General features: G+C 38.6%; 1 protein-coding gene across 9 annotated transcripts in view; it reads right to left on the reverse strand.

Moving 5' to 3' along the window:
• GDAP2 (ganglioside induced differentiation associated protein 2) overlaps positions 1-12,713 on the reverse strand; it is a 73,765-nt gene that overhangs the window by 13,555 nt on the left and 47,497 nt on the right. For 7 of the 9 annotated variants that reach the window (XM_035252602.3, XM_078332863.1, XM_035252605.3 and 4 more), the window contains 3 exons: positions 12,331-12,470; positions 10,538-10,592; positions 4,243-4,386 (listed from right to left, as the gene is read on the reverse strand). In XM_035252602.3, the coding sequence (XP_035108493.1) occupies positions 4,243-4,386; positions 10,538-10,592; positions 12,331-12,470 (339 nt within the window). The remainder of the gene's footprint in view (positions 1-4,242; positions 4,387-10,537; positions 10,593-12,330; positions 12,471-12,713) is intronic. The other 2 variants (XR_013520370.1, XR_013520371.1) reach the window with 1 other exon arrangement.

Below are 12,713 nucleotides of genomic sequence, written 5' to 3' on the forward strand. Positions count from 1 at the left end.
TAGCACCATCCACCAAGTCTCCCAAAGCAGAAACTTACTTTCTGCTTCATCCTTAGTGGCTACTCAGTCACCAAATGATATAAATTTTACTTCCTAAAATGTCTATTTCTAAATATCTCTAAAATCTTCAAATCCCTGCCATTGTCACTAACACTGCCCTAACAATACTGTCTCATTTCTCCTCAGCCTTGATTAACAGACCTCATCTTTTCCCCCATGGACTCACCCCTTCCTCTCTAGTCATTCTCTGTGCTGTTTCTATAGTCACTGTCTAAACAGGAATGTAATCGCAATTCTCCCTTGCAGAACACTCTCCACTGACTACAAAGCCAAAGACCTGCAGCACTAATATGTCAAGTTACTGTGTCCAGACGTGCTCTCTGCCCGCCCCTTCCACATCATCTCCTGATACGTTCTGCTATAGTTTGAATATCTGACCTCTCAAACCTCATGTTGAAATTTGATCCCCTTGCTGGAGGTAGGGCCTAGGGGGAGGTGTTTGGGTCATGGGGGCAGATCCCTCATAAATATCTTGGTGCTGTCCTTGTGGTAATAAGTTCTCACTATATTAATTTCTGTGAAAGCTTATTGTTCAAGAGACTGGCATCCCTGCTTCCTTCTCTCTCTTGCTTTCTCTTTTGCCACATGATCTCTACACCCACCGGCTCCCCTTCTCCTTCTACCATGAGTAGCAGCAGCCTGAATCCCTCATCTAAAGCAGATGCTGGTACAGCCTGCAGAATTATAAGCTGAATAAACCTCTTTTCTTTATAAATTACCTAGCCTCAGGTGTTCCTTAATGGCAACACAAAAATGGATGAAGACAGATTGGTACTGAGGAGTGGGGTGTTGCTTTAAGGAGACCTGAAAATGTGGAAGCAGCTTTGGAACTGGGCAATGGGCAGAGGTTGGAAGAGTTTGCAAGGCTTAGAAGACAACAGAGAGACTTAGGGAAAGTTGGAAACTTCTTAGAAATTGGTTAAGTGGTTGTGACCAAAAAAAAAAAATGCTGATGGAAATATAGACAGCAAAGGCCATGCAGGTAAGGTCTCAGATGGATATGGGAAACTTAGGAATTAGAGCAAAGATCACCCTTGTTACACCCTAGCAAAGAACTTGGCTGCATTGTGTCCATCCCCTGTGGTTTTATGGAAGGCCAAACAATACTGGTACCCTGTGGTATCTGGTGGAAGAAATTTCTAAGCAGCAAAGTATTCAAGAAGTAGTGTGGCTTCCTTTAATAGCTTATGATCAGATATGAGAGCAAATAAATGACATAAAGTTGGAATTTATAATTAAAAAGGATGCAGAGCATAATTATTTTAGAAACTCTCAGCATAGGCATGTGGTAGAGAAGGAAAGAACATTTTCAAGAGAGGAATCTAAGGGTGCTGTGGAGCGACCAGTTGCTACAGAGATTAGCAAGAATAAATCTTTGAGTAGCTCCTTGCATCACAGGCCCAGAGGACTAAAAGAACAGAATGGTTTGGCGGGACAAGGCTTTAACATTTCAGGATGCTGCTCTCTGCATCCCAGTCCCTCTGGTTCCAGTGATGGCTCAAAGGGTCCCAGGTACTGCTTGGGCCACAGCTCTGGAGGGTACAAGCTATAAACTTTGGTGGCTTCCATGAGGTGTTAAGTCTGCAGGCAGGCAGAATGCACGAGTGGTGGAGGCTTGGCAGCTTGGAACTAGATTTCAGAGAATATATTAGAAAGCCTGGATTCCCAGGCAGAAGTCTGCGACAGTGCAGGAGCACCTCCAGGCAGTCCTCACTAGGGCACTGCCTAGTGGAGCTATGGGGTTAGGTGGCTCCCATCCAGACCCCACAATCAGCCTAGAAAAACCTCTGGCATTCAACTTCAACCTGTGAGAGCAGCCATGTGGGCTGTAACCAGCAAAGCCATGGGGTTGGGAGTGCCCAAGGCCTTGGGAGTCAGCCCCTTGCACCAGGGTGCCCAGTATGCAGAACATGAAGTCAAAGGAGGTTTTGGAGATTTAAGATTTGATGTCTGCTCTGACAGGTTTTGAACTTGCAAGGGGCTGGTTACTCCTTTCTTTTGGCCTATTTCTCTTATTCCTCCCTTTTGGAATGGGAATGTTTACCCAGTGCCTATATAACCATTTTATCTTGAAAGCAAGTAACTGATTTTGATTTTACAGATTTACATTTGTGAGGAACTCAGATGAGACTGAATTTCTGAGTTGATGTTGGAACAAGTTAAGACTTTGGGACTACTGGGATGGAATGATTATGTTTTGCATGTGAGAAGAACATGAGGTTTGGGTGGCTAGGGGCAAAAGGCTACATTTTAGATATTTGACCTTCTAAACCTCATGTTAATATCTGATCCCAGTGTTGGAGATGGGATCTGATGCAAGGTGTTTCAGTCATGGGGTGGGGAGGATTGCTCATAAATGGCTTGATGCTGTCCTTGTGGTAATGAGTAAGTCCTTGCTCCTTGTTTCTGTGAAAGTTGGTTGTTAAAAAGACCCTGGCACCTCTCTTCCTTCTCTCTTGCTTCCCTTCCCACCATGTGATCTCTGCACATACTGGCTCCCCTTCCCATTCTACCATGAGTGGAAGCAGCCTGAGTCCCTCACCGGAAGCAGAAACTGGTGCCCTGCTTCTCATACAACCTGCAGAATCCTGAACCAAATAAATCTGTTCTATACAAATTACTTAGCCTTGGGTATTCCCTTATAGCAACAAAGAAATGGAGTAAGAAACCCTCTTTTGTGTCTTCCCCGTTTTTATGCCTCTCTTTGATCTAATAACTCAATTTTAGAAAGCTCTAGCATAGATATAGAGAGATGATCCAATGAGCCAAGTGTTAGATTATAAGGTAGTCTACTTAGTTTTGATTAATTACATTATTATGCCTGTATTTATACAAAAATATAACAGCTAAAATAAACACCCAAACAAAACTAAAAAACAAAACCAAGCTTGAGTGTGGAGAAGTTATAGCTGATATTTAATGAAAGCATGGTTTATAGGCTCTTAAGTATATAGAAAATCCTTTGGCTTAAAATACAAGTCCTTTAGATTTTCTAATCAAACACTCAACTTGTACATTTCTATCCCAGAAAATAATAATAAATCCAGACACTGGCTGTGAACTGTCATTCTAAATTTTGAGTATAAAAATGTTTTTTAGTGCCTTTCACATTTTCTGCTATCCATTTCTTTTAAGCATTAAGATGAGTGATGTAGAGTTGAAAGGAAAACACTATGATCATTCTCCACTCCAGCAATCTGCAGTTAATACAAACTAATGTACTCTTTTCTCTTCCCTATATTCAACAAGTTTTGTATCTAAGATCCAGCTGCTCCAATTACAAATCCTCTTTGTACAACAGCCGAACATGAAATTTCATTAACCATTAGATCACGTTCTACACTTTACTCTGCACATAAGGGAAAAAGAAATTATAGCTAAAGTTAGAGAAATGCTAGAGAGAAACTGTGTTGCAGAATTTTTATTTTACTGTATACACATTGCACAATAACTAGTGAATAATTCATTTCAAACTTAATATAAATTTCAAATATATCCCCCGGTTCATGCATAAAGATATGCAATCAGCAACCGTTAAACAATAAGCTTGATGAACTTTTAGCCAAGTGTGTTGCTTTTTTTTTCCCAAAAAATTACTAAGGTGATACCATAAATAGACACAATAGAATAAACTGATGAAATTCACGAGTAGTCCTTTGACTAGTGCTTATGTCAAGGATCCATAAATGCATCTACGAATGATAACAATATCATCAGATGATGCTCTTAAAAATGTTATACAACTTTGAGAAAAACGAAACTTTTAGCAGGGTAAAGACTATTGAGATAGGCTACATGATTTACAATTAATCCTAAAAGCGGACGCCAATAAATTCTTCTGGCTCTGTGCAGATGGAAAGCCATTCAATCTTAAGAAAATTAGGCAGAGGTATCTGTTTTAAATATGGTAGAAAACTTATAATACAAACAAAAATTGGTTCTGAACTCACATAGAGAAATCTCCCACTGAAACGTTTATCTGGGGAAAATGTTTCTCTGGGGACAAACCCTTTTCCTGAAGTCATCATAGGGAAAGTACGTTAAATGATATGATAAAGTTTACTAAGACCCACCAATTTACATTACTATCTGGTAATGACAGGAGATTGTGCCCATAAGTGCTGCTCTATAGAGCAGTTAATATACCATACCAGTGGAGGGAGAACTTCTGGTACTTCTTACCCTGGCATCATATTCAAGGACAAAGGGAGGAAAGTCGATCTGTTCTGGTGATATGGCAGAAAATAGCTGGTGGAGGCTGTCCACGTGATGGATTTTGTCCTTCAGTCCTGAGACAGAAAAGGTGGTAAAAAACCATGTTGACACCTGATTAACAGAAGACAAAAAAATAATTTAAGCTAGTTGCCACACTCAGAAACATAATCACAATTTGGAAAATTTGTAGTAGATAAAACTGTATTTCAAAAATCTTAAAATAACTAGTATTTTTCAAAGTGCAATTTGAGTTGTACAATCATCAGTTTAGTTGATTGTTAATAACATTAAAAAGAAGAAATGAGGATAACACTGACTAGAGACTATGACGAGTTTTGTTTCAGGAAGCTTTAGTTTCCGTTACATGTATATATGTTCCCATGTGTGTAGTGTGTTAGTGATGCACAACATGCTTCTTACTGTGGATTGTAGTCAAAACCACCGCATTATTTGGTAGAATAATTAGTGTTCCAGTCTTCTGAAAATGGTTATATTTCCAAATCACACACTGTGAATTTTTCAAATGAGACTGAAAAGAAAGTTTGTGCCAATATTTGGAACTTATATATTTTCAGTTGACGGTTGGCATGAGTCTCTTTCTCAAAGTCCATCAAAGTGAATCACTTGTACATGTGGTACCATCTTTGCTCATTTCACTTGACAACATGTGATCCCTCCCTAAAAGCTAGTCTGCAAAATTTGTTGGTTCCCAAAAAAAGGATAAAAAAATTCTTGATAGCAAACAATACTGACAAACAGTAGGTAATGGCTAGAGATTAAGATTATTGTTTATCTATCAGAATTAGCAATCACCAATCAGTCCATGTTTCTCAACATACAATAGTCCTACCGGGCAGGATGATATTGCTGCTATCCCCATTTTACTTACAGAGGAAGGTAACGTAAGCATATGAACTTTCAGTGTGCTGGTATAATACACTCCAAATAGGCACAAACTGGGTATGCTATAAATACAGGCCACTTTAGGTGCTTATCAGATTTCATCATTTTGTTAATTTCTCTTTGGCACCCTATCATGTTCTTCAGTGCCTGTTCCAAATCTTCAACATATTCCAGACCCTTAATATGACATGCTTTCTATATACTTAGTCAGAAAAGACAGAATAACAGAGACGACACTCAACTAAGTTCTATCGGAATTTTATTCAAACTTCCAGACTCAGTAGAAGTGTCATTTTCACCACTATTTCTTCCTTGCAGCTCCAAACAGACTATCTCCTTAACTAAATTCTTATAACCTTATAAATCTCATTAAAGCACCCATGCTTACCTCCTGGTATTTCTGTTACTTATACTGATTTCTCAAATCTCCCTAGTGCCTAGCAGATAAACAGAATTATAGTCTGTACAGTATTATGAGGTACTAACGGAGCCATGAGTTCTCCAGTATTTGCTAAAGAATGAATGAATGAAGATAAGGTCTATTTTATAATGATTTTTATGGCTCGGGTCGCTATTCTATGTTGATGACACTACCAACAATTGATTTAAGGCCTCAAACATTAACACCACCCTCTGTAGCTTCTCCCCTCCCATATTTACCAAGTTTATTTGGAGAGAGGTGGGGAGTGGGCAGGGATAGAACTTGGCCTTCCAGAACCAAGTGAATGAATTTAAACAATCCTTGAATATATAACAAAATCAGTTTGTTTAAACACATACTATTATATACCCTATTGATACAAACTTCTACAAAAGAGATTAGTGAAAATGCCGAATTAAGAGCTCCACAACTAATCACAGAGGTAGCTAAAGTAGTGAAAAACTCTTACAGAGACTATGGAGATTTTAGAGATTCTAGAAGGAACCTAAGAAAATCAATGAGATGGTAGAGGCAGAACAAAGAAGAACCTTAAGGTTCTTTACTCAGCATAATTATTTTGAGATTCATCATGTTGCTCTATATGTCAATAGTTCATTCCTTTTTATTGCTGAGTAGTATTTTACTATATGGATATACCACAGTTTGGTTACCAATTCTCCTAGTGATTGGTATTTGGGGTTTCCAGGTTTTGCTATCACAAATAAAGCTGTGATGAGCATTTGTGTACAAGCTTTTATATGGATGTTTTCATTTATCTTGGGTAAATACTTAGGAATGAAACGGCTGTATCACAGAGTAGATGTAGGCTTAACGTTTTAAATAAACTGCCAAATTGTTTTTCACACTTGCTGTAATACTTTGTATTATGATTGCCATATGAGATTTTCAATTCTTCCACATTCTCACCAACATCTGTTATGGTCAGTTTTTCAAATTTCAGAAATTCTAATAGGGCTGTAATGGTATCTCATTGTAGTTAAATCTGCACTTCCCTAATAACTACTTATGTTGAAAATCTTTTCATGGCCAGCTGCAGTGGCTCACACCTATAATACCGGCACTGTGGGAGGCCAAGGAGGGAGGATCTCGAGGTCAGGAGATCAGGACCATTCTGGCTAACACGGTGAAACCTCATCTCTACTAAAAATACAAAAAATGAGCTGGGTGTTGTGACACGTGCCTGTAGTCCCAGCTACTCGGGAGGCTGAGGCAGGAGAATCGCTTGAATCTGGGAGGTAGAGGTTGCAGTGAGCTGAGATGGTGCCATTGCACTCCAGTCTGGCCAACAAAAGCAAAATGCTGTCTCAAAAAAAAAAAAAAAAAAATCTTTTCATGTGCTTAGTTGCCATCTGTACATCATTCATGAAGTGTATGTGCAAAACTTCTTCCCATTTATTTTTCTTTTTTTAAAAAATAATGTCGAGATGATGGTCTCACCATGTTGCCTAGGCTGGTCTCAAACTCCTGGCTCAAGCCATCCTCCCACCTCAGCGTCCCAAAGTGCTGGGATTACAGGCATGAGCCACTGTGCCCAGCCTGCAGTTTTAAAATTACTCAAAATACTTCATATAAATTTTAAAGATGGTATTTGAATGAGAAACTCAATTATTTGGTAAATAATGAGAAATTATTTACAAAAATACAGTGAAAATCATTCTCACTGAAGTTTTCACTCATCTCTTAATTCGGGAATATAATGAGGACCTTTCACAGTACTTATCATACATAATTTTCACACGATGATTTAAAAAATGACTATTTCTACCATTGTTTACACTTTCCCCTCCACTGGCTCCTACAGTATTAGTCTATCTTGGTTACTGTACTAATTTTTAGATTATTTCTTCTTGGTCTCCTTCCCTGATCTCAGCAATGTATTAAGTTGTCCTCTTTGCTCTAAGTCTCTCTGCGGCTTTTTTCAGTAATAAATAGGCTAAAACTCTATTTATTTGATGGTGACTCTCAAATTTATATCCCAGTCCAAATTCCCTACATCTCATGACACCTGGGAGCCATGGATGACATAGTTCTTTCTCTTACCCTTACTCATCTAACATTTAAGACATCATTAAATCTGCTTTTTAATGCCCAAATAAGTAATTTTTTTTAACCAACTCACATGTTCCAATTTGTGGAACTCATATGTTTTGTTTGTTGTTGCCTAGACCAGGAAATAGCAAACTGTTTTGAAAAGGACCATGATAGTAAATATTGCAGGCTTCTTATAACAACATTTTAAGGAAATTGTTCACAAGGCATGCCTGAAAGGCTCTTGGAGCAGTGCAGTACTGGAGAGGACATGAAAATTAATTAGGAGGCTGCTGTGTCATTGCAATAAAAGCTGATAGTGGGATGAAGTAATGTAGAGGCAGTGGGAATAAAGACGCAGGCATAAATTTGAGCAACAGTAAATACACAGAACTGATGCAATATGCTAGGGGGTGAGATAGAGGAAGTGCTCCAGAGTGCCTTTCTGGTTTCTGGCTTAGGCACTTGGGTAGGAAGTCATCCCATTTACTAACACAGGGAACACAAACAGCAGTTGGGGTATAGGTGGAAGAGGAGTATATGAGGAGTTCTGTTTAAAAATGCTGAACTTCAGGGGCCTATAAGACACCTAAGTAAAGATATCTAATCAGTAATTCAAAATCCAGGTCTAAAGCCTAAGAACAATTGATAATGATACAATGATGACAACTTCTATTTACTGAGCACTTACTATATGTCAGGTAATGTTTTAAGTATTTCACGTTTTCACTCATTTCTTCTTAAAATAACCCTAAAAGATAGGTACTATTATTATTCCCATTTTATAGGGTATAAAATTAAAGTGCAGAGAAGTTATACTACTTGCCTGAGATGATAAATTGGTAACTGGTAGAGCTGGGATTAGAACTTAGGTCACCTGAATCTTGAAACCACAGTTCTAAACATTAGGCTTTATTGCCTCCCCAGATATGTTTGAAGACTGCATATATTTTGGAGGGTCACTGAAGCAATGGGAATAAAATGGTACAGGATTGAAGAGGAGGGTAGAGAAACACAGGAACACTAACACTCAAAGGATGCAAGCAGGAAGCCAGGTGCAGTGGCTCAGGCCAGTAATCCCAGCACTCTGGGAGGCCAAGGAGGGAGGATCACTTGAGGCCAAAAGTTCGAGAGCAGCCTTGGCAACATGGCAAGACCCCCTCTCTACAAAGATACACACACACAAAATTAGCCAGGCGTGATGGTGTGTGTCTGCAGTCCCAGCTACTCCGGAGGCCAAAGCAGGTGGATCCCTTGAGGCCAGGAGTTGTAGGTTACAGAGAGCTATAATCACACCACTGCACTCCAGTGTAGGTGACAGAGTGAGACCCTGTCTCTAAAGAGATGAGCAGAGAAAGACAGGTCAACAAGGACACTGAGAAGCAGCAGCTAGAAGGATGACAGAAATCAGGCAAGGTAAGTTTCAAAGAAGCCAAGACAAAGTGTGTCAAGGAAGAAGTCATCAACTGTGTTTAAGACTATAATGCTGGTAACAGAGAAAAGTGTCTATCATTTTTATTGGCCCAGAAATTTATGGATGATTTTGGTGTGAAAAGTTTCAGCTGACAGAGCAGGATCAGAACCACATTGGAGTAATTTAAAAGATGATGAGCACAGAACAAAGATTACACTAAACAATTTTGATTGTAAAGTGGAGTAGAGAAAAACAGATGTCTTAGCATGCTTAAAAGTTGATAGATAATGTGGATGCAGCAAAGTGGGAGAGGAGAAAGACACTACCTGTCCAAGAGAGGTTCTTAAGGAAATGGAAATACACTCTGTAGTTTGCAGTCTGGGATTAAAATGCCTAGATTCAAATCCAGCCTTTGCTACTGTTACCTTGGTTCCTGAATCCCTCTAAGCATCATTTCCCTTACCTGAACAGTGGGAGTACTAACGCTACCTATTTCACAGGTATACTGCAAGGCTTGAGCAAGGTAATTCATGGGAAGAACTGGCAGAGAGTAAGTTCTCAGAAGGCTTTAGCCAATGTCATTACTATGGGATCCACAGCACAGGGAGAGGGGCTGTCCTTCATTAAGAAGCACATTAATAAACTGTGTTCATTAAGAAGGAACACATTTTTGTGACAGAGAAAAAAGAGGCAATGATATGAACAGATAAGTAGTTTTGTAGTGGGAAGGTAAAGAGCTCTTTGCTGATGGTTTCTATGAGTGAAGAAAGCAGTACAATGGGTTAAGTTTAGGTTTTGATGGGCAGGTATGATGAAAGAGTAAGAGGTCATAGGTTAATTTACGCAATGACCAGAGTGGATGAAGTGATAAAATGTCAGTTTTAAGCTCAATAGAGAAGAAAATAAAGATAAGAAAGATGGCATTTTTAGAAAGAGTAAAAAGACCAAGGGACTACATATCTTGATGAAGTCAAGACACAGGCTTAGGAACTAGGACTGTAACTGTGAGCGACATTGCTATATCCTAGCCCTCATGGATCTTGCTGGCTCATGTATAAGGCAGAAAATTAAACACACAATCAAAATTAAAACAAGAACAGCTACTAGCTCCAGTATTAGTCAGGGAAGAATTTCTATGAAAAGTAGAGCTGAGAGCTGAAGACCAAGCAGGAGGTAGCCATGAGCAGAGGAGATAAGTGTATCTGTACCAACAGCATAAGCAAGGCCCAGATGAGCAAAGAGCACGAAAAGAGGCAGGGACTGATGGGCTAACAGCTTATAAGGGTTGCCCAGAAAGGCACTGGAGTCACATACACCAAAACATGAGGACGACAACTCAAGATCACTTAGCAACCAGGAAACTAGCGGTCACAATGGTGACAGCAACAATTAAGATGCTGAGCTATATCTTAATACTACTCTGGGCATGTAGTACACATAAATTCTAGATTTGGCCAAAGAGAAAAATACTTTACCTTTGAACGAAATGTGGGATGAACAAAATAAACAGCCTTCAAATTCCTCTTGTACCTGATTCAGAAATAAAATTACAAGAAAATCAGTATAAGTTCATGCCTAAGACCAATTACTATTATAGACAATTAGCTCTTTGCCCGAGTATATATATTCAAAGAAAAATAAAGGCAGCTATAATGTACAGATTGAATTTTAGGTGAATGTCAAAAACAATTCAGAGAACACTTCATTTTTTAAAGTATCTGTTTTACAGGAGATAATAAATGTTTCTGTCAGCTGAGCTAGAGCCACCTATATGTAGGGTAACGTTTTTTCATATTTAACAAACAAATTTATTGTGTGTCATTTTTTAATATGATGTTAGAATCTCTGGAATCAGAGGAATGAATTAAACAGCAGCTAAACAACTTAAAATTACAGCAAAATTTTAAACTGAAAGTTTCAATCGCCATGTTACAACTAGCAGAATTTGCTGTGTTCCAGAAATTGTAAAGGCTTTCTACTCAAATTCTCCTAAGAATTCTATGAGCCCAGGACTATTACTGCAGCTAATTCAGCCCTCCCAAAGTCACCCAGCCATAAAGTGGCAGAGCCACGAATGGAACCCAGGCAATACAGCTCCAGAATCATACTCCTATCCACTATTCCATCTGGCCTCTCTACGTGTGTCTGAAATTTTTTTTTCAGCAGTCCAATAATCAACACTGGGTCATGTGGGGTTAATTGAAAAGGACTTCAGGGAAGTCGTGCAAACTATTTCACAGTTGAGGCCTGTTCCAAGTTAAAGAACTGGTCAGTGGTAGAAGCAGAACTACAGCAGAGTGGGGTTTCCTTTCACATACAACCCACATTCAGAGAAAGCTAAAAAGGTGTCTACTGGGCAATGAAAGCTTTAATATTCGTAATTAAGATGAGATTTAATGGGAGGAGTAAGATAGCCGGAAATTTAAGGTAATTTGCCTTCTTTGTATCCTAACTGAAAAACGACCTTCTCAATGCAATCCACAAAGACACTGTGATGCTACAAATAGCAAAACAGCTAACAGGAGGGTTGAGTGCCAATTTTTACTGAAAAAAATGTATTAGTAAGAAAAAATGTGAAACACTCCATTTCATCCTTGCTATGGTGCGGTGTCATACATTTTCTGGTTAAAATTTCCATTATCATTTCAAGGCAAATATGCTTTAATGAAAATAATTTTCTAGTTCCAAGTCGGTAACCTGGGTTCAAGTCCAAATTCTGCATTTACTGTTGTGAGATTTTGGGCACATGCTTCACATTGTAGAATCTCAATATCTTCCATCTTTCAAACACAGATAATACCTCCCTAAACAACCCACGGGTAAAAGGATCAAAGTAAATAATGTTCATAAATGTATTTTGATAAGTACAATCATATAAATAGAAGATAGTATTTTTGTTACTTTTATTTATTTATTTATTGTTTGAAGATGGGGTTTCACCATGTTGGTCAGGCTCGTCTTGAACTCCTGACCTCAGGAGGCCTTGGCCTCCAAAGTGCTTGGATTACAGGTATGAGCCACTATGCCCGGCCTATTTTTGTTATTTTATACACAAATATTGGTAATGTAAAAAGTTTACATATGAATTTACTTTAATGCAAAGTAAGTTTCAGTTAGGGAGGGTCTCCTGTGATTGAAATCTCTATGTATGATAAAAATCTTTGTTACATGAAATACCCTTTTACAGCATACAAAGCAATGTTTGCCACCACTTAATATTAGGAAAAAAGAAGCTATTTCCCCTTCATAATTTGCAAAAATAACTAACTTGACATCAACAACATCGTAGAGTTTCTTCAGGAAGTCAGAATCCAGGTGATTGTATTCGCTGGTCAGTGTGTGAAAATACACTAATACGTACTCCTTCACAGCAATGTGATCCATTACATGAATGAAATATAAGAGAGCCTGAAAGAAGAAAGGGGAACAATCATTTTGAACAGTAGTCTATTTTACAGAGGCCTAGAGAAAAAAAAAATAACAGAAAACTAACCTACTCTATGCCCTAGTCATCACAGATGGATAACTCAGAGTGATGAATATCCATTCTCTTCAAAAAGATCTCCAGGAGAGTGAATCATCCCAGTGTTTACTAATTCTCCTAAGTGCTACAGTACAATTCCTTTCTGTCTAGTTCTAAGTGATGGAGGA

Source organism: Callithrix jacchus, chromosome 7, assembly GCF_049354715.1.
Source record: "Callithrix jacchus isolate 240 chromosome 7, calJac240_pri, whole genome shotgun sequence".
Lineage (NCBI taxonomy): Eukaryota > Metazoa > Chordata > Mammalia > Primates > Cebidae > Callithrix > Callithrix jacchus.